At 40.3% G+C, this 22,136-nt stretch overlaps 1 protein-coding gene across 3 annotated transcripts in view; it reads left to right on the top strand.

The window, feature by feature from the left end:
• Positions 1-22,136, top strand: part of rbm20 (RNA binding motif protein 20) — a 65,480-nt gene that overhangs the window by 29,581 nt on the left and 13,763 nt on the right. For 2 of the 3 annotated variants that reach the window (XM_084081378.1, XM_084081379.1), the window contains exons 2-5: positions 10,850-11,900; positions 12,613-12,677; positions 13,217-13,326; positions 14,968-15,068. In XM_084081378.1, coding sequence (XP_083937504.1) covers positions 10,850-11,900; positions 12,613-12,677; positions 13,217-13,326; positions 14,968-15,068 — 1,327 coding nt within the window. Of the gene's footprint in view, positions 1-2,663; positions 2,708-10,849; positions 11,901-12,612; positions 12,678-13,216; positions 13,327-14,967; positions 15,069-22,136 lie in introns of those variants that run through there. The other variant, XM_084081380.1, reaches the window with a different exon arrangement.

The raw sequence follows: 22,136 nt of genomic DNA on the forward strand, positions 1-22,136 counted from the left end.
AGGCCCACGTGTCTGAAGCCAGGATATCACTGCCGTTCTCGGGGAGCCATAAACCAGGCATCCCCCCTCCCAGCTGTGCCAAATGTGGAGCCATGCAGGCAAACTGACTCTGGGCCCCCTATGCATGCAAGTCAGCCTCACCCACCCCAGCCCCCTTCCTTCTCTTCACGGTACGAGGGCCACATGTTGACTAAGCCGACCAGAGCATTTGTTGAGACGATAAATTAAGGCTCGGGAAGTTGATTAATTGGTTTTGCTGAATTGGGAACCGCGGCAAAGGTCGCATGATCGTCTCTTGGCCAGTTAGTTAAGTTTGTTGACTCGTGTGTGTGTGTGTGTGTGTGTGTGTGTGTGTGTGTGTGTGTGTGTGTGTGTGTGTGTGTGTGTGTGTGTGTGTGTGTGTGTGTGTGTGTGTGTGTGTGTGTGTGTGTGTGTGTGTGTGTGTGTGTGTGTGTGTGTGTGTGTGTGTGTGTGTGTGTTTTCAGCGTGACTGTGGTTGTGCATACACTTTTAATTGTTAGGTTTGAGCATTTGCTTATATTTAGTGCATATTTAGTCCCACTACATTGGTGACTCACCAAAGTAATTGTATTATTATCCTATTATTACTCTAACCCTGATAAATTGAATCCATGTAAATCACTGACAAACAATTTGACACGACTTTACAAAAGAACACAAAAGAAAGAGCACAGTGCCCTCCCATGGCTGATGCATATAATTCCCTGTCAGACCAACTGGGCTCAGTTATGGCAGCATAACAGTGCCATCTAGTGGGTGGTTTACAGAAGTACCCGCTTTGGAAAGCTCCATAGTATATCAACTCAGTAGTAACTATTAATCTTTTGAGTTCATGAATTAGTCAGCTATACACTGACCATGTTATTACCAAAACAAATTTGATTTGATTATCAGCAATTATGAAGAAGAACATACAGTTAGAGTACTCTCTCTCTCCCCTCTCTCTCTCTCTCTCTCTCTCTCTCTCTCTCTCTCTCTCTCTCTCTCTCTCTCTCTCTCTCTCTCTCTCTCTCTCTCTCTCTCTCTCTCTCTCTCTCTCTCTCTCTCTCTCTCTCTCTCTCTCTCTCTCTCCCCTGAGTTGTATGCCAAAAGATTGGTTGGCTGTAAATCTGTCACCGTCACACCTCTCTGGGAATCACATGCCTTTGTGGTTAGAGAAGGAGTTCCTGAGAGTGAATGATCATACAGTTGAAATTAAAACTAGCCCAGCGATGTAGTAGATGCCACAATGTAACTCATTTCTTAATGTTCTTAATATTCAAATAGCCTTTATATTTTAATGGATTGTTCAAATGTAGCTTTGATTTATTGACAAGGTTACTAAGGTTTGTGCAAAGTCGAGGTGCTTCCTTCATGTACATATTGCAGAAAATGGCAATAGTCCAATTATAAGGGAGAGTATTGTATTGCTCTTTTATCGGTTTTATAATTAGGCTTCAAATTCAAGTAATCCTGTAATCCGGTTTCTAATTAACATAATTATTAGTATAATATATAATATTAATAATATAGATAATATAATAAGATGATATCAATATTGTGAGATGGTCTCTATACACACACACACACACGCACACGCACACGCACACGCACACGCGCTCACACACACACACACACACACACACACACACACACACACACACACACACACACACACACACACACACACACACACACACACACACACACACACACACACACACACAATGATGCCTCATATTACAAAACATTTTGATCTGTAAATCTTGTCTTTGGTTACTATGGTTTGTGTGCTTTTACTCACCTGGACGTCTTAGACATTTTACATGTTAGCTATAGTTTATCACTGTATCTTTTGATTTTGATACAAACCTTACCTAGATGTATTTGCTAGTATTGCTACTTACAGTGTAAGTGCAGTCTAAGATCATATTTAAAAATCATTGAAGCTAAATACTTTAAATAACAAATAAATTCCATGCTTTATAAATGTAATAAAAGTAGCAAAGTGTAATTATTGAATATTCAATAATTACACATAAGTGACACTTGTTTTGCAACTAATAATTACACTTTCCAATTAATCAAACTGTCAGTAAGTGCTGATTTCTATAAAGCTGTATTGTTTCTTTTTAAACGGAACCATTTGCTAGATGTTTCACTTTATTCATTTTAAAGAATTGTTGTACAGAACATGGCTTCTTTCCATAAATACATTGGAGAAGGAGGATATTTATTTTTATGATATTAATGTATCCCAACGGAAGAAAAAAAATCTACCTTACTTCATTTAATTAGTTATATAACTTCCAGCTTGTCCATCTTGAGGCCATATAGCTCCCAGCTGTCATGGTGACACATGAAAGCCTGTTGTCTGACTGTGCTTTTCTTGCTGTGTTGTGCCACATGGACCACCAGACCCGTCTACGCTGCACGCATGTTAACCACTTGTGACATCTCATCATTCATACGCCTCTTGGTCTTGTGATGAAAACACAGGGACAATGTACAGGGTCACAGTCAAATAAACTAGCAGTGAAGGTATGCTGTTTGCTACCAGAAGCGTCATGCTAGTGGGCAGAGGGAGGAGGTAGGCTTGTCCCTGTCTCAGCCATTGGGCAGAGGTCATACTATAGAGTAACAGTGTGCAGAGTATAGTGTCAGAGGTGCACACGCAGCCACAGCTACTGTCCACCGCCGTTTCAAGGTCTGTTTGTTTTTCTAATCTTAGGGAGGCTTGTGTACGAGGGGAATAATACTTGTGTAGTGCTGTGTTGTGTTTAAAAAAATCCACTTAAATGCACGATTTATAGCTCTCTGTGGACTTACTCTGGGATACTCTAGGTATGAGATGTCCTGTGAGACATCTTGTTGGATGTCATGTTGACTTTAGTAGAAAAGTATTCCCTAGGTGAACAGACTCAGCGCCTTCCTCTAATTTGTTACTTCCCCTCATAGAGCTCTGTGAACGGATTGGACCCGTGTGCTGTACTGTGGTGTGTCTTGGGACTTGCTTTGATCTTTATGGAGATGTGCATGATACAGTAAATAAACTTGCACCACAAACTCTGTTTCTCAAATATGCGTCCTGTGAGGTTACAGTATTGTTGGGTTGAGTTTGATTTGTTGACAAAAAATTATAATGATAATATTGATATTATATTAAATAATAATAATAATACAAAAAGAACATTATACATTGTACAGATATGGCTTTGCTCGTGTACAGTTGCTGTACAAGTTTATATTTGTTTTTAATTTGTGGAAAATACTTAAATGGTTAATTATTATATTTAAGAACATATGCCCAAGGACTTCTTATACTAAATGTTGGCATTGCAGCACATGACAGTAACCCAATACAATACATATGTGTGTATGCATCTCCATAAATGTCAAATGTCACATAACGTTAATCATGATCATTGTGATTGATGTTTATAACAGTGATCAAAGCCATGAATGTAGAGAGCTATATTGATTTTATTACAGATTATTACACAGCACAAAAAGTCAGTTTGTTTTATTTGATAAGATACATTAATCATATTTCTAGTGGCAAATAATTTCCAATACTTTATTATAATAATCTGTGTGTCAGTCCTTAGATCAGGACTCACCCCTTATGTACGGGATTGCTCTCATTTTGCATCCGGACTATTCTATTCTCTTATGCACCTGTCACCAAGACACTTGAGGTTTGTGTTGCACTTCAGTCAAGTGGCCAATAATTTGCCATCAAGACCTATTTTTATTTTAGTATATCAACTGGTGGACGTTTTTAATGGTTCTTAATTTACTCAAGAGAACACACTGCTCTTGACTTCACTGAATGTATAGATCATACAGTAAACATACTGTAAAGCACATTACTGTACTAATAATAGTAATACATTTAATTGTACCACACTTTATATTTGACACAAATGTCAAAGTGCTACATTGTATAAAAGTCAAGGAAGAAATATAAAAAATAAGATTAAAAAAACAATGAATAGAAATAATGAAATTAACACAATTCAGATCAATGGTCAGAGACCCCCTTCCCCAATACACAGCTAAGAAAAAAATCAAGTTTAAAAACACACAAGGTATTCATACTGTGTACTGTGACCCTATTTACATTTTATACATGTTTGGGCTCAAAAGTGAAGAAATGTGCTGGAGCTTGAAAAATAATACACCGTATTGTTAAGGTGACTCTGAGTGTACAAATGGAACCGGGTCCGTTTGGTTCCATTTGTACATCTTCAGTTAAATGAAAAGAGCACCCACACAATCACGTCTGTCGGAGGAAGCTTGCTTACTTCTTTTTTATCTGTGTGGATTACTGTTTGGGCTAAAAGTAACTTTTTAAAGAATGACTTAGTAAACATTTACAAACAGCTCCAGGTGGTTTGCAGTATCTGGTGGCTATGTAGTGTAACTTACCAGACCACAACAATACAGAGTTACAGAACAGCATGAATAATTTGTTGAAGAGTCAACGTTTTGGTTTTTAAACAGTCAGACTTCATATGGTGTATTTGTCAGTCAGGATCAGGTTGTGAGTGTTGGTGACACAGCCCCAATCAAGACAGACAGTTGTTATACCCACAAAGGAGACACACGGTTCTGGTTTAAAATGATCACTACAGTTATGGTGGCATGAAAGGATAATGTAGTGAAATTATGCTTTTATGTCTGTAATACTTTTAGACATGTTTGATTTTACATAGTGATAATGAATTAACTTAATAGTTGTTTTACCTTACATCATAATATACAAACAAAAGCATAATTGTTTATTGATAGACCTTTGTGTTAAAATATCTTTTCAACTACTTCACTTCAAAATTAAATACAATGGTATTATTAAAATAATTATACATAAAATAATCCTAACCTTAAAAAGGATTTAATATCACTTGTATTTACGTTACATTTTGTTAATATCTTTATTTTTGTTGATTGAAACACAACAAACAATATGTTTGAAGGTAATATTTATGTAAAGAAAGGGTTGCACTCAGTAAGATCAATGTACTCAATTTAATTTATTTTCCACGCCACAAAAGGTTTTCGGCCGTCCGGCCTTAAAGTGATAGTTCACCCACAAACAGACTTTTTTTCTATCGATTATACGCCCCATGGAGACTTGAATTCATGGAGATCTTTTAGCTTTTGTCGCATTCCTAAGCCAATCATTTGATGACCGGCGGCGGCTCCGGCAGGAAACTCAAAGTGTCAACGTTGAGTCTCCTATACAGGAGACTTTAGCATCTTCATCAAATTATTGGCTTAAGTTAGGAATGCAACAAAAACTAAAGCATCTCCATGAATTCAAGGCTTCATTCGGTGTGTAATTGATAGAAAATAAGTATTTTTTGCGGTGAATTAACCCTTTAAGCAATGATGGTCAGATGGCCCAAAAAAACGTTTTGTGGCGTGGAAAATTAATGATTAAATTATGTAAACGGATCTTTCTGAGTGCAACCATTTCTTTCATGAATGTTTATATACGACTAGGATAACGCACCAGGCGGTCAGAGCGCAGTTAAATACCTACAAATGGAAGATGATATTTCCCTCATATTAATGTGTACTTGTGCGTGTGTACATACAGTGAGTGTACTGTACAGTATGTGTGTACCAAAAGAGCAGCAGTTGAAACGTATAATATTAGGTTGCAGAACAAATGGAAATATATTTTACACATTAAGTCATTGCCTGGTATGCAGTTAACGTGATTCCTAACAATTTTCTGAAAAGTGAGATCTCGTTTCACTGAGCTAAGTGGAAGTTTATACTAGAGAGCAGAACTTTTTTACTCCATTTAGCTTCTCACAAAGATCTAGCAGATTTCTTTTTTTTGTATGAAATCTGCCACACAGAGTTTAGAAAATCAATTTCGGCACCTCGGAACACCCAAAGTCCATAAAATCCAAACAATGTTTTCTTCCTGAGGTGTTATGAATTACACAGTGCATTTATAGTACAGTACAATAATTCACTCATGAAAGTTGAACAGTAATGACTGCTAAGTTTCAGACCATTAAACCATTGCAATTACTCAGTTTAGCGAGTTACTCACATTGACTTTGAAGGGCAATGATATGAAGCTTGAGTTTGTTACTGTAACCAAACAGCCCATCATAAGCTCCTTATTCTTTATTCTTTTGGTGTATGTGTGTGGGGATCTTTTCTGAGCCTTCATTGATAGATACAGAGTGGATAGAGACAGGACACATGGAGAGAGAGAGAGCAGGGGAGTGACATGCAGCAAATGGTTTGGCTGGCCTGGAATTGAACCGGGGACTCATCGCCAGGCACTATAGCCCATGTGGTATGCTTCCCAACCTGTTGGCTATCAGATTGCCCTGATCATGAGCATTTTTGTAAGGTGTACCAGTATTAAGTGTACCAGTATTGTGTCTGGAAACACTCGCCTAGAGGTCGGTTCATTGTTCCGGGTTCATTCTTCTGCACAATGCATTTAGCAATTCATTAGTAACCTGAGACGTGACACATAGACCTAAAAGGTTCAATTTGTAAAAAAAAAAAAAAAAAAAAGTGAGGGCGTACATCTTGATAATAGCTCACAACACGTCACAATATCACAACATTCTAGATCGGCTATTTTTGTTATTTCTAAATGTTATTTGTGAAGAAAAAAAAAGTGTCCAAAACAGGGACACCAGGCTTTTAATGTTGTCAGTCACTCAGCATATATTTTTTATTAAAATGTTAAATTGATAATTATTGACAATTATCAAAAATATATCAAGCAAGTAAATGTATGTATTTAATTCAGTCTGACCAGAACACATATCCCCACTGGCCATGAAAATTAACCTCGCCCCCAGCAAATCGAACACTACACAAAATCCACATCATGATGTTGGTCTGAGGAGTCTGAAGAGGCTAGCACCCTCAGCAAGCTGGCCAGGAGGAGGCCATATTAGTCTAGAAAGAGCACTGTGTGTACACAGGATAGTAGTGTGACTATATTATTTATAGCTGTGAGTCCCGGACAGGGGACCTGTAAGTTTATCTCTCCATCAGCATGCTTATTAACTTAGTGTGTGTTAAGTATGTACAACAAGTTAGCAAACTCACTCACACTCCTTCCCCACTTCAACTTGTGTGCATCTAGCGATACGTACTGTACTGTTCATGGCCGTTACTGTACGCCATCTTATAACATCTCTGTGTTTACTAGTTCGAGCTTCTTGATGTGTATTTACTATTTTATATACATATTATTAAAGGAGAAAAAGGAAATGGAAAAGTTACATTTAAAGTAAGGAAAAATTCAAAGAAAAAGTTCTTGGCTATGACGTAGCGGGGGGTGAAGTCGACCCCCCGACCAAGGACCCCTGCTGTACTGAGTTGGGGAAGTGATTATGTTAGATCCAGGAGGGGAATGGGATGGTGGAGGGCCATGGAATTGAGCAAGAGTGTTGAAAAGTTAAGCAGTTGATTATATGCAGTTCTAGACTACACTTGGAACAAATGGAACCAAATGGACTCTTACATGAACTTACAGGTTCATTTGGTTCCATTTCTACAGAGTTAAATAAACTCTTGGGTACTGTCAGAGAAAGGGCGTGATGCATTCCCCAACCATTGACCATATACAGGCCGCCATGTGAATATGGTAAAGGGGATCGGGGATAGGCTTGGTAAATTTATGCGTGACAGTGTAATAAAATATGAGAATCTCTCCTGCCGAACTTAGTCTTACAGTCTTCTGTGGAAGGATGAAGTTTCAGCCCGTAACTGGATTGTGCATTGTTAATTTTGGTAGCCGTTTTAGTTACCAAACCAAACTTTTGGCTAAGATGGTTAATATTTTGTATTTTGTTTTGTATTTTTTGGCAACTTTAGTTTCAGTCTGCAAAATATTTGGGTAGTTTTGTTTGCTCTTTGGCATATCTACCTAATTCTGTAACGTTTTATTATTTTATTGTTCTATTTTTGCAATTGTTTTTGGCATTAGAGCCCTTATTTATTATATTGTTATATGAAAGAAAAACTAAAACGTCATGATACAGTAGGCACAGGCATAGACTATGTCTGCGTTGGGGAGGAACAAAGGAAAGAAAAGATATGGTAAGATGGAGAATAATTTTGTTTTTTAAGTATCATTATTTAGTCCCCACAACCTTTGGGGTATTTTTTGTCACTGTACATTTGCACATAATTATGTGAAATTCGTCCTATGCTCACTATAATGGCAAAAAGAGGATTATTATTTGAAACAACAGATTTATTGTCTTGTTTTATGGTTAAAATATCATAATAAAACGGATAGTTCCGGTCCTTGATTATGATCAGCCAGTAATCCGCTCAAAGCCGTAAAACTTTTTCTATAAACACATACCTGTGACTACTTTATCAGTATACTGCGCCAAACTGATTGTTTCAAAATGTCAGATTTTGATCCAGATTTTATGTCAGATCTTCTGATATATCATTTTAGGTGAGTAGTAGGCCTTGTAGTTGCTCAATATCGTACAACATTTAGTCTGAAAGTTTATTTTGGGAGCTTCCATGCAGTTATAAGGGATCTGAACGTAAACGTTGCATAACAACCGTCTTTTTGTGCCGGCAGTCGGGTACTACTTTATTTTTTCTAAATTATTGTTGTCGTGAAATAGTTTTTAAAAACTGTTTTAATTGGGATATGTATACGATTTTCATGTTGCCATATTTGGTAACATGAAAAAAGTGACGTGAGACCGTGGTTTACAGTGATTCTTTTTAGAGGACGCAAGCGCTGCTCAAGTTTCAACAAGTAGCTAATCGCTTTTACGGGTGCACGGTTCAGGAGAGTTAAATCAAAACAGAAGAATCAGCAGCACCCAAGAAATGTTAAGCCAAATTATCACACCCTCGTCCCCTTAATAAGTGACACACCTGTCTTAATTCTTTCACTACGCTTAGGAAGGCTCTGCAGAAACGTGTGTGTATGCTGCCGGTGCCCTAATGAAATCAAATGTACCTATACAACAGTTCTGTGAGTGGTGGTGATTCTTCTGTTTCACAGTGATTTTAGAACAACTACGTTTTACGCACTCTGATTAATTGATTGAATACTTTATTAACGGTGGTACGATTATACAATGATGCTAAAAGGATAACACAAAAAGCCCTGCGGGCTTGTTTCCATTCGTCTTGTTTCCGTCCCGCGTGAGACATAAGGCTTTGACGATCTGCCTCCATCGGGACCTGTCTTGTGCTGCATGTTGCGCCTCGCCCCATGTAAGGTTCATCTCCTTTAGCTTCAGCTGCCACAGCTCGTCGCCAGGTTGTTTTGGGCCGACCTTTCTTCCTTTTCCCTGCAGGAGTCCATCCTAAAGCGACCTTTGTGGTCCTATGTATTCAATTCATCAAGAATTGAATACATGACTGCTCCACGTAATGCCTTACAACACCCCGTAGCTGTTATAGCTGTTCTAAAATCACTATAAACCAAGGCTCATTGCATTAGTCTCACCACATTTTGGGAATACTTGTAGTACTTTTAGCATAGTCATTGTTTTATTAGATAGTTTCAAAGGTTTGTTGTTGAAGTCAGCTGTAATTGTTGAATATTTGAGTATCTTTCCTCTTGATTTTCTTCAGCAGAATCTACATTGAAGTTACTAATGCAGTGTCCGATCGGGGCATATAGCTACCATTCAGAAGGCGTGCCCGGTCAGAGCGGGACTGTTTTCAAGAACCGCTCATCCGATCGACTTGACACCGCACTGCCTGTATTCCTCAATAATACACCCGCCAAGTGTGAAGTCGATTAGATGAATGGTTCGTGGGATATGTGAAGGACAGCCTGACAGACAGACAGACAGAAATACTGTGCAGAGATTCCTAGAATATATAGATAGATGCTGAGCAGGTTCCTCTTAATTGATTAGTTGCTAGATTGTCATGCGTGTCAGTGGGACATGGTGTCAGGTAATAGACGTTAATCTTGTATTTGATTTTCCGTGCTCTGACCTCTGGTGAAATGCATTTATGTGTAGGGAAATATGTGCGTGTGCATCTTAGAGAAATATGGCAAAATTGACGAAAACCGACGATAAAGTAATATGTTTAATCAGAAGAATTTAAATACATTTTCTGTTCTTTTTCTTTAATTTATTACCCTGCAGCTGTGACTTATTGGCTGAATTGAATGTTCATAACCTACTAGTTATAACTTGAATAGGGGAGATATGAGATGGTTGTGATGATATGATGACTTTATAATGTGCCAATGACACCGTAAGACCATATCACAACTCCAGAAGCCGGTAGGACTACAGATCTAAAGGTGCTAATCCTCTGAAAGATTCAGTTGCACAAATTCATTTTCCAAAATATCCCATCACCTTTTCGACCCTGTTTGCAAATTGCTAATATGAATTGAATTTCATCGTAATTAAAGCTAAAAAAATATGCCCATAATTCCTCAATGTTTTGTCACGTGTACTAAACAAAATGGCTGTGTCTACAGCAACTTTCCCCTGCACTTTGTCACATCTAATCCAATTGGTATCTCACCCTTCAACCGGGTGGGGACGAGTAGTGGCTGGGTATGGCAGTGTCAGGTGTTTAACATGGATGGAGTGATTAATAGTAGACTAGACTAAGTTTAGACTGCATGTGAGGTCATTCATCAGAAGCTGAAAGGACAGGCAGGCTAGTCAAACAGGGTCATAGGACGACCTGGAGTCTGGAGCTTTCAGCTTGTCATTCCATGATGACTGTCATTCAAGAATCAAGAGAATCAATAGGGATTTATTGTAGGTTGCGCTTGGACATGACTGTCGTCACTCATGAACAGTATTGTAATTCAGTGCTGTATTTGTTTGTGTGTTTGCAGCACTGGAGCGGCGGACAGCGCCAATAAGAAGGTATTCCCTGTCGGTGGCCATCTGCCTGATGGTGCCGTGCAGGCTGGGCAGCAGACAAACCAGCAGTTTCTCCTGACTCCAGCCAGCCTCCAGCTCGCTCAGCTCCAGGCTCAGCTCACCCTCCACCGCCTGAAACTGGCACAGGGCGGTGTGGGGGGCAACGCAGCCACTGCCGCCACTTTCCTCAATCAGGTTCTATCCAATGTGGCCATGTCCCAGCCCCTGTTTAACCAGCTCCGGACTTCGGGAATGGTCGGGAATCCTCAAGGTGGCTTTCCGTCAGGTGCCCTGGGGTTCTCCTCTCCCAATTCGGCCCTGGGGGCCCTGGTGAGTGGGAACTTTGCTCAGAACCCTGGCAATGTGAAGATGAATTACGGTGGGGGAACAGGAGCAAGCCAGCAAGGAGGGGAGTATGGCAAGAAAGCGGGGTCAACATATCCCTGTGACACAGACAGGAGGCACCAGTACAGTGGCTTCCTCAGTGGGACGTCTGCAGCATCAGCCAAAGCTGCAGAGGGGCAGTATGCATCAATAAACACTGAGGCCAAGATCACAAACCATGTTGGCTTTCAGAGAGATTTTTACGGGCAGGATCTTCAGGGACAACAGTCTGGGTTTGGGGTTAATGAACAGAAAATGAATGCTTACACATCCACCGCCCATAAGGAGCCATGGAAAGGCCCGGTGAACCAGAGTCACGCAGGGAAATCGGATATGGTTTCCAAGGCTACTACGACGTGGACAGCTGGTGGACAGCCAATTCGTGCCAGGCCAGAATTGTATAACCCAGAGGAGCCGACCTCTGATCCCAAGTTCAATCCCAGTGGCGGGGTCTCCTCTTTTGGTTCAGGGGGCATGCAGGGCTTTGTGGGCTACAAGCCTCAGCAGGCTGGGGAGCATAGCTTGTCTGCAGGCACCATGACCCTCCAACCCCACCAAGTCAATGACTACCATGCAGTCACGCCATCCCACCTTCCGCATCAATGCACCATCTGTGACAAGAAAGTCTACAACCTAAAGGTGGGTGAGCGGACGTGAATGGCTGCGCAGCAAGAACATGTCTGTCTCTTCCTCAAGGGGAGGTTTCCGGCTTCTAAACAGTCATAGTTGATACAGGTCCAGTTTAACGACATTAACCTTTGTGTCACTATTGTGGGCAAAATTCCCCCCAAAATGTAAAATAGCTTAACTACAGCTGATCTACAAGCTCTACAAGATCTATAAACTCACAACGTGTCACATTTTGATGCGTTGCATTATGTATAGCTTGTATTTTCATGAGCTTGCATTATTTGTAAGCGGTTATTTTTGTTATTTATAGTACAACAAAGTATATGGTTTAAGTGGTTAATAGCTAAATAATATCCCATGATGAATGCAGTTGTGTTTTACAGATTACAGATTAAAAATTAGCAATTCCTAACCAAAAACAAAGGGATAGATCCCACAGTGTTTAAATTTATTTTTTTGTCACCATTTTAAAATCTCTTATTTTATTGCTGGGGTATATACATTTTTGTTGTACTGAAAAAGCTATGCAGACTCAACATATAGTAGATTCAGGGGCAGCTGTACCCTAAACCAAGCTGTTGTCTCTTTAATTGCTTCTTGCACCCATGAGCTTATCCAGCAGGTATGCAAGGCTGATCAAGTGGGTTGTGTGGTGACCTCTGAATGCATCTGAACTGACTGGATCTATGTTTGGGTGGTGTGACTGTGTGTGTGTTTTCAGGACTGGGACCAGCATGTGAAGGGAAAGCTACACCTGCAGAACCGATCGTTATACGCAAATGAGGGGTGAGTTATGAGGGCTTCTAAAATTCACTTGACGGCAGTATAACATTCTTTATCATTACAAACTGTACTCTGCCATGTGCTCTCTATTTGTCTACTTAATGACAGCTAGCATGTGACAGTGTTCTGGTTAGTCTGTTTTTACCTTGCTTTAACTACATGAACCCTAAAAAATAGCAGATATATAAGCTCACAATGTGCAGACGTATAGAGTCAACTAAATGTATAGGTTTTAAGTGGTTGACAGATGTTATAGATCTGAGCTTTTTCAAATTATGAATATTATTGACTTTTTGGATGATTATACATGTCAAGTCTGGGGTGCCTCAAGATTAATTTGATCCTGAGTGCTAGAGCTTTACAAATCTGGTTTACACCCAAAGCATCCCTGTAGAGAGTCACAGAGGCACTTGAGTTTAATCTCATGCTCCATCTACAGCTGTCTTAATGTTTCTATGAATATGAGCTCTGTCACCAGACACTGTATCAGTAGGCACTGCAGGGGAGCAGCAGTCATAACTAGTCTCCTATGTTTGTTTCAGCCCTGGCGTGGTAGCGGCTGGTGGAGTTCACTACGTCGTCGCTGGGGCTTCTGACGGAAGTCTAGCCACTGGAGGGAATAACTCTATGGTCTTCTCTGCTGCAAATCAAGGTGGGTCAATGGTCACCCCACCTCAGTCCCCTCTAATGTCACTGTTTGCTGACGACGTTACGATGTTGTTTTTTGATAGCAGGAATATGAGTGACAGAATGATAGATGGGAGTCAGGGAGTATTTATAGAGTTGCTAGAGGCTAGGGGGAATGTGTCCTTCTAACTTTACACAGCGTATTTTGATATGTTGATATATACAGTACGATGTTAGAATAAAGTGTCTCGAAACCCAAAATGTGGTAACCATTGAACTGACCCTAACGGAGCTAATGCTAACGTTAAACCACTTAAGTGGTATTTCCAGACAACGCTCCATGCTAAGTGTCCTGTGATCGTTTTCATGCTCTAAGGATTTGAGCCTGCCCGCCAGAGCTGACAGTGAAGGAGATGAAACCCAAAGCATTCATGACTGCTGTTGACACCCTTGATTTATTTGCTTTATTATCTTGTTACTTTCTTAACCTTTAATGTGCTCAGTGGTGGAAGAATTACTCAAGACGTTTACTTAAGTAAAGGTACAAACACCATGACAAACTTATTCTGGTGAAAGTTAAAGTAAATACAGTATAAAGTAAAAGTATACTCTTAAGTACTAGCAAGTTGCTCTTAAATGTATTAAAGTATTAAAAGTACTTGCTGAATTCAGTGCCCTGATGTAAGCTATAATATGGCAATAAGTGTGCCTGCCTCCATTTCTGCAGATGAGTGTTCATGCATATCTGATTATAATTTATATAAATGAGCAATTTACAGTTTGCAGACTAAGCAGTGAACAATCCTATACCAGCAATCCTTTGAAATATTTTTTTATCAATCGTTTCACCCTATGTACCCCAGATGTAACCACATACTTAGTGTCGAGGTTCAAATCCTCCACAGTGCAATAGCTATGCAATAGTTGCAATAGCAACTCATACAGGTTGGTTCAGGCACCTGTTTATCCCCTCCCAGTGAAACTCCTCACTCTCAGGTGAAAAGAAGCGGTGGGCGACTTCATGCGTATCAGAGGAGATGCGGTTGTCTACATCCTCCCTAAGACCAACACGTAGGGGTGACAGAGACACATGGGGGAAATGGCATAACGACTAAAATTGGGAGAAAAAAATAAAAAAAGATTAAGAAAAGAATACTATAAATCAGAAGGAATTGTTGATGTACAGCACACACGATGTAATGCAGCTGTTCAAAATGTAGTTTAATAACAAGTATAGATATTTGCTTTGAAATGTAATGAAGTATACTGTCAAATAATGATGTCTGAAACTAAATAGACTAATGTAAAGTACAAATACTTGAAACATTTACGGAAGTACAGTAACTCTTCTAAGTACTTTCCACCTCCTGCAAGTACATCAGCCTATATTTTTTAAGCTTCCGCACTGTCATGCCACCGCTGGAAAAGAAGTTTCAGAATAATTCCTCAGAATGTTTCCCATGTTTTACTTAGGCATGATTTATACTTAGTCTTGTCACACACCGAAAACAGACGATCTGCAAGCTCACAACGTATCGCAAAGAGATGCATTGTGAGCTTGTCGACTGGCTAATTGTGATGTGCGACACTGGTGCGCAACTATAAATCATGTCTTGTCATGTGGCCAGTTTTATATATCTTTAATCCCCACTCCTTATTTCCTCAGATGCGTCCTCAGCAACCAGTGCATCATACTTGCCAGCTGCAGCCATGAACACTTTTCCCATGTCTGGCACGGGATTTACCTCTCACCAACCAGGGTCAAAGGTCAGAAACATGCTTCGCTTTTCACTCACAAATACTTCAGTTTGCACTATGGCATAAATGTGTGTCTGTGATGGACGTATTTTTTTTGTATATGTTGGGTTTGATTGGCATTTAAATCACATGCCCCAGTTCTGCCTTTCTAAAGATTTGTTTTTTTGGTATTTTTTTTTTTTTTATTGGAGAGGGACAGGGAAAGTAGTCTGACAGGAAGAATGGGGAGAGAGATGGGGGGAAGACATGCAGGAAAGGCCGACGGGAACGGGACGCGAACCCGCGGCACACTGCTATTAAGGATTTGCAACCAGGGTGCCTAGACCGCGACGCCACGGTCTAGGCCCAGTTCTGCCTTTCTGCCATGAATACTATTAGTCACACGTAGAATAGTAAAGGGCTGGAGTGGGCAAACAAGAGCAGATGGAAAGGCAGTGAATTGCACTGTGGTGATTCTTTATTCAGGACAGTGGGGTATTTTCACTAGGTTTTTGGTCATACGCTCTAATCTACAGCGATAAATCCACAGGACCACTCTGTAAACAATCTAAATGTTTAATAAAACAAACGGTAAATAAATGATTCTTCTGATGAGGGGGCAGCGCTATTACATTTAACCTCCTGCAATAACATACATAATGTGCCAGTGTGGAGTCGAAGCACATTAAAGGGCAAGACCACTTTGGTAGAAGTTTGGGTTGTGTATTAAACTTGACATGATGTAACTCCAAAGGTGGACAAGAAATACAAAATAATTGCTCCATTGATTAGAAATTGATCATTCAAAATATGCTCCTCGTTGACTTACATTGTACGGTAAAACAGCTTTCAAAGTCACTCTTTTAGCACGTAACCGAACACAATCAAAGCTGATTCAGACACTATAGAACATCACCAAACCCAGTGCTGGGTATTTTTTCAATAAAATGATGATTTTACTATCTGAAGATTTGGATTCGGATCCTCGGATCCAGTCCATGGGGTTTCTTCTTAATAAAATAGCCAAATCAGGTACTGGGTTTGGTGATGTTCTATATTGTCTGAATCAACTTTGTTTGCATTCGTTTATGTGCTAAAAGAATGACTTTGAGAGCTGTTTACAGCGTACAATGTAAGTCAATGAGGAGCATATTTTGAATTTGAATGATCAATTTCTAATCAATATAGCAATTATTTTTCATTTCTTGTCCACCTTTGGAGTTACATCATGGCAAGGTAACTACACAACCCAAACACTTCTGGACAACTCTTTCACATTGAACTAGATAACCCAGCGGACTATGCTGCATTAATAATGATGGAAATGTCCTTCAGGCACTTTTATTAAGTTGGCACAGACAGCATACAGAGCAATGTACGCGATTAGGCTCTAAGTATGTTAACACTGATGAAGGCTTAGTGCCAAAACGCGTATGTTGCGCTGTATGCTGCCTGTGCCAACTTAATAAAAGTGCCTGAATGTCCTTTCCATGAGTGCTGGTATTCTCTATAAATGTAAAGGAACCCAGCAGACTAGTCTATGCCGTAAAATGCTGGCTTAAAGGATATGTGGTGAATAAGTTTAGTGTTACAACTTTATGTATAATGAAGGGTCCATTTGTTTCAATTTGTACACTCTCAAACAAATGGACGAATTGACTGTATACATTTGTTTGAATTGTAGGGCTGTGGTACACGGTCATGAGTCCGGTCTCAAGATCACATTTTTGTGGCTTCAGTCTCAGTCTCACCTGCAATTTTACCCACTCTTGACTTGGTATCTGACCAAAAGGACTCTGGGAAATTCCCAGTCCACTTGGTCCAAGACCGAGAGTTCCTCCAAAGTTGTCAGCGTTTTGGTTAATTCTCAGATTTATAGGCTTTACATTTCAAATAGTTCTAGTACTACAGTGCTGTAATTGATTTTAACACTACTACATTATACATGTGGTAGGCTTAATTTAATAATCATCAGTAGCTGTATTAAGGCGTTTCACAGTCTTATTACGGGCAGATGCGATGTATATAAACAGCAAGGTTTAGTGGTATGACAACGTTATCCATCATTATGACTGATGGAAGAGAACAGGTTGAGAACTTTTGTTGTTATTGCAGCTGCTAGTATTCCTGTCTGCTATGGGCCATGCACTCTGCAAAGAGACTCTGTGTTTTTCTATTACATATAATGTTACATATTAATGATATATTACATATAATATATTACATATAATGTAATATACAAATGTTGCCACCACTTTCAACTTGGCGTCTATTTTTGGGCAGTGTCATTCTATTCATTCAAATTGACAAAGGAATCTAGGGAAAATAGCAGAACTACAAGCTTGTAATGTGTTGCATCGCCACACGTTGTGAGCTTGTAGATTGGTTATGTTTGCTATTTGTCATACAATGAAGTATATAGGGCTTAAGTGATTAAATAAAGCTAATTGTTAACCATAAAATCTTAGCTATAATTGAATTTAACGATCCCTTATGGCATAGTGTATTTTGCTACCTTCCTCTCTTTTCCTTGTCCATAAGTCTTTAATACTCCCCGGACATGGGTTAAAAGATAGCAGCTGATGATGTGTATCCGTAACATGGGCTGCTCCCGTGAAGAGCACAAAACAGATGATGAGGTGGGGAGAGCGAGAGGAATGACAGGAAAGCAAGCACACACAGCGGTGTGCGGCTAGAACCTGTCAGCTGCCGGCTAACACTAACACACCAAACATGCATGTATACTGTACTCACGCACGCACACACACGCACGCACACACACACACACACACACACACACACACACACACACACACACACACACACACACACACACACACACACACACACACACACACACACACACACACACACACACACAGTAAATACATGCATATAAGAGAATAATCTGCAGCAACTGGACCTGTCAGGCCAGATGGCTCTCTCTCACACCATCTCCAACGGATGCTTCACCACATCACCACCCTGCAGGAGGTGATGATATGGGAAGAGGAGTAGTGTTGTGTGTGTGTGTGTGTGTGTGTGTGTGTGTGTGTGTGTGTGTGTGTGTGTGTGTGTGTGTGTGTGTGTGTGTGTGTGTGTGTGTGTGTGTGTGTGTGTGTGTGTGTGTGTGGACGCTATATGTATGTGTGTGTGTGTGTGTGTGTATATGTTCATAAATCGGTTACTTCCAGTCCTTGTTTATGATTGGCTTAGCCATGGTTGAAGCCGTTGTAAAATGTAACACACACATGCAACTGATTTACATCAGCAATATGGCTCCAAACAGGTTGTTTCAAAATGTCTGATTGACACATTGAAACATTGAATGTTGATTTACAAAACACAGCACACATCTCCACCAGCCGTTAAAACAAGCTTGTAAATTAACTGAACTTGAACTGAACTAAAACTACTGGCATTTGCAGCTGTAATTCAACTTCACTTTATTTGGCTTTTGTAGAGATTATGTTAGCTCTCTTCTCTCTCTCTCTCTCTCTCTCTCTCTCTCTCTCTCTCTCTCTCTCTCTCTCTCTCTCTCTCTCTCTCTCTCTCTCTCTCTCTCTCTCTCTCTCTCTCTCTCTCTCTCTCTCTCTCTCTCTCTCTCTCTCTCTCTCTCGCTCTCTCTCGCTCTCTCTCTCTCTCTCTCTCTCTCTCTCTCTCTCATCATTGAAATGCAGGACATTGTTCTGTTCATGCAGGCACGGGACACACGTTCCATTTGTGGGACTGTCCTGCAAAATGTGGGACGAGTGGTCACCCTAGCTTTAACTGAAGGCGTGTCTATCCGTGTGGTCTATTTGTGTTGCAGGGGGCATGCACATGTGCAGCAGCATGAGTTCTGACGTGTGTGTGTGTGTGTGTGTGTGTGTGTGTGTGTGTGTGTGTGTGTGTGTGTGTGTGTGTGTGTGTGTGTGTGTGTGTGTGTGTGTTTTGAAAAACATTTTAAAATTGTGAAATTCTGCAGTGACAAGTTGTGAGCTTGTAGATATAGCTATTTTCACTATTTTTAAATGTTTAAAAAAAATGATAAAACATGCCTAATAAGATTAGTCATAAGGCATGAGACAGCGCTCAAAATATGTCCCTCTGGGTTTTACGCTGTACGTGTTCTAGATTAGGACTATTCTACTTTGGATCAAGTTATTTTTAACACTGTTTATAGAGTCTGTCATTCATGGGCAGCATCACAGGTCTGTGCCAATGCCATAGAACATGACTCACTGTTTGCATGTGGGGCAAAACACTCCACTGACCTCTGGAACGTCCTGTCTGGAGAGTTTCAATCTTAATTGTTTATCTTTTGCATTGCAGCTTCATTGTTTTGGCTTCTGCTTGTGGTTTTGTCGTTTATATCAATCTGTAAGACTGTAACTGTGTTAAAGATTACTCTTTAACTATGGAAGATTACTCCTCTCATCTCCTCATTATACCTCATTATATCTTTCATTATGAAAGTACTCTCACTTCTTCCCTTGAAGATGACAACCAGCCATCCTCCTGTAATTCCCTCAACCACTTGTTTCATTCCTCTCTGCCTTTGACTGGAGCAAACGACTGAGGTTGGTTCTCCTATAGGCGTCCATTAGGCGTCCCAAGTTTATGATTTACGAGTGCTTTCATCATCGCAATGGGAAGCATTTTATAGGCTAAAATACACAGGCTAATGTTAGGTGCTATAAACACGCACCTGTCCTAAGCACAGCAGGTGGGACTTTTACGGTTTGAGAGAAAAATGTAAGCCAGTGTCAGTTGTGCAGCGATCATAGAAACACACACACACACACATTCATACAAACACGCGCAAGACTTGTGTTGGCTGATGACTTGAACTTGAACTTCAAGTCAAATTGCAAGATACGGTAGCACTGATTGAGTTGACACACTGGCTTTGGGCAATAATAAAACACAAACAGAAATAAACACTGGATTAGGGCAATAACAGTGGAGACCTAAGGTCCGTGTAAAGAGCCCCAGGTCACCCACGAGAGAGTGTAAGGTTTCAGACTGTGGTGAGGGAATGGAAAGGCGATCTGAGGGACCAGGGCGCATGTCCTCTGTGCAGGAATGCGGGGAGAAACTGTGACCATCCCTTCATCAACATGGAGCCCAGTTGGAACAAACAAACAGACAAGCAGACATGTCCTTCTGGGAGATTCCAGGGCTTGTCAGTCAGTATACTCCCAGATAAACAGGAAGGCATCAGTTAAACAGGAAATACAATTGCATCTGAAAAGCATCATCCCATATTCCCATCAACTGCCATTATAATAGTTTAACCCCTTAAGTCCTATATGATTCATACGACGACTAGCGAAAATAGCAGATCTACAAGCAGATCTACAAGCTCACAACGCATCACGATGTGATGTGTTGTGAGCTTAAAGATCTGCTGTTTCCAATGTTTCGGATTGTTTTTGTTTGTAGATTTTTGCCCAAAATAGGGGCGCCAGGTTGAAAGTTGTTAAAGGGTCTAGAATGCTTATTTGAACCAGATCAGATGGGAATTCTCTAATTGATAAACGATACACTAAATGTGAATACATCACACAATAAACTCTGATGCCAAGTTTCTTAAATTAGTAAAAACCATCACTCAGTCATCACTATGACAAAGAGTACAGATGTCTGATTCATGTCATGCCACCATATCGGATTTACTGTAACAGGGCTCCAGTGTCATTCTCTGCGCATCTCAAGTCTGTCTGCCTTGAGTCTAATTTATACTCTGTAGCATGATGTGTCATTAGCTTAAAGATCAATTATTTTTGGTAAGCGATGCAGTATATATATATATTTTTTTTAATAATTTTTATCCCACGATTTTGTAACCCACATTTTTTCACCCAGTGCCAATTGCCTATGTAATCCTGGGCACTACCTACCCTCTGCCAGCCTAGGGAGAGCCCAAGCTGAAGCTCATGCCTCCTTCAATGCATGAGGAGCAAGCAGGCCGCTTCTTATCACCCGACAGGGGGGAGTTTCCCTGGTTGGACATAGCGCGTGGAAGGAACACGTTATTCCAACCAGTTCCCTTCTCCTCCATCAGGTGCCCCGGCTGACCAGGGGGAGGCAGTATAGTGACCAGGATTACTACATGTTTTTGTGAGGGTATTAACTACCCTAGGAGACACGGGGAGAACATGCAAACTCCACACAGAGTAGGCCCTTTCACCAACCCCACCTAGGGTATGGGCGCCGATGACGTGGAGGAGAGAACACGCCCCCAGCGCCCACAGCGTCCCTGGCGGGAATCGAACCCAGGACCTTCTAGCTGTGAGGCGACAGCGCTACCGACTGCGCCACCGTGCCCCCAGCGATGCAGTATAAATGAAGCTTTGTGCAACAGGCTTTGGTGTAACTGTGCTACAATTTTTCCATCTTTTGTTGAACCAAAATTACCAATGAAGCAGCCACAAATACAGTGTGCGTGCTTTGCGTTTACAATTATTCACATAAGATGACTTTGATAAATTCGATTAAAAGAAGATGTGGACTTCAGTAGGAAATTGACATTGAAAGGATCCTACCAGTCAAAATCTGAACCATTAGCAGATTGTCGTATTCTACAATTAAATTACTGTATTACTGCAAGCCATTCAAATTTTGATATCAATACACCTGGAAAGAAATATTTTGCTGCTGTGCTGCATTCTGAACTTTTTACTTGAAGAGCGAAATGAACAATACAGTGAGTTACAGATAACAACAAAAATGTTCAGCTAGTCTATAACATTTATTGAAAATGGACAAAACGTAAACAAACATGATATATAAAAACATAGCAATTTTGGGGGAAATGGTTGAGGTTTACAGTAAACTTATTGGCCTATGCTGACCATGGAGAAAAACATGTAGGCTTAGTAACGCTGATTTGGTCCTTTAAATAAGGTTTCATTCATTTACATACATTTTCCATTAAAAAAATCACATTTCCATTAAAATATACAATCTTTTTATGATATTCAGCAAAGGATCATATAACTGAGTATGAAGAAAATGCACTCCAATGCACTGTAGTTGTGTTATTAGAGCCCTTGACAGCGTCACTGTCACTGTCTGTAAATGCGTGAGCCAAAGTTAACCTCAAGTTTGTGG

The sequence above is a fragment of the Gymnoscopelus microlampas genome (genome assembly GCF_963454915.1).
Source record: "Gymnoscopelus microlampas genome assembly, chromosome: 2".
In the NCBI taxonomy this organism is placed as follows: Eukaryota; Metazoa; Chordata; class Actinopteri; order Myctophiformes; family Myctophidae; genus Gymnoscopelus; species Gymnoscopelus microlampas.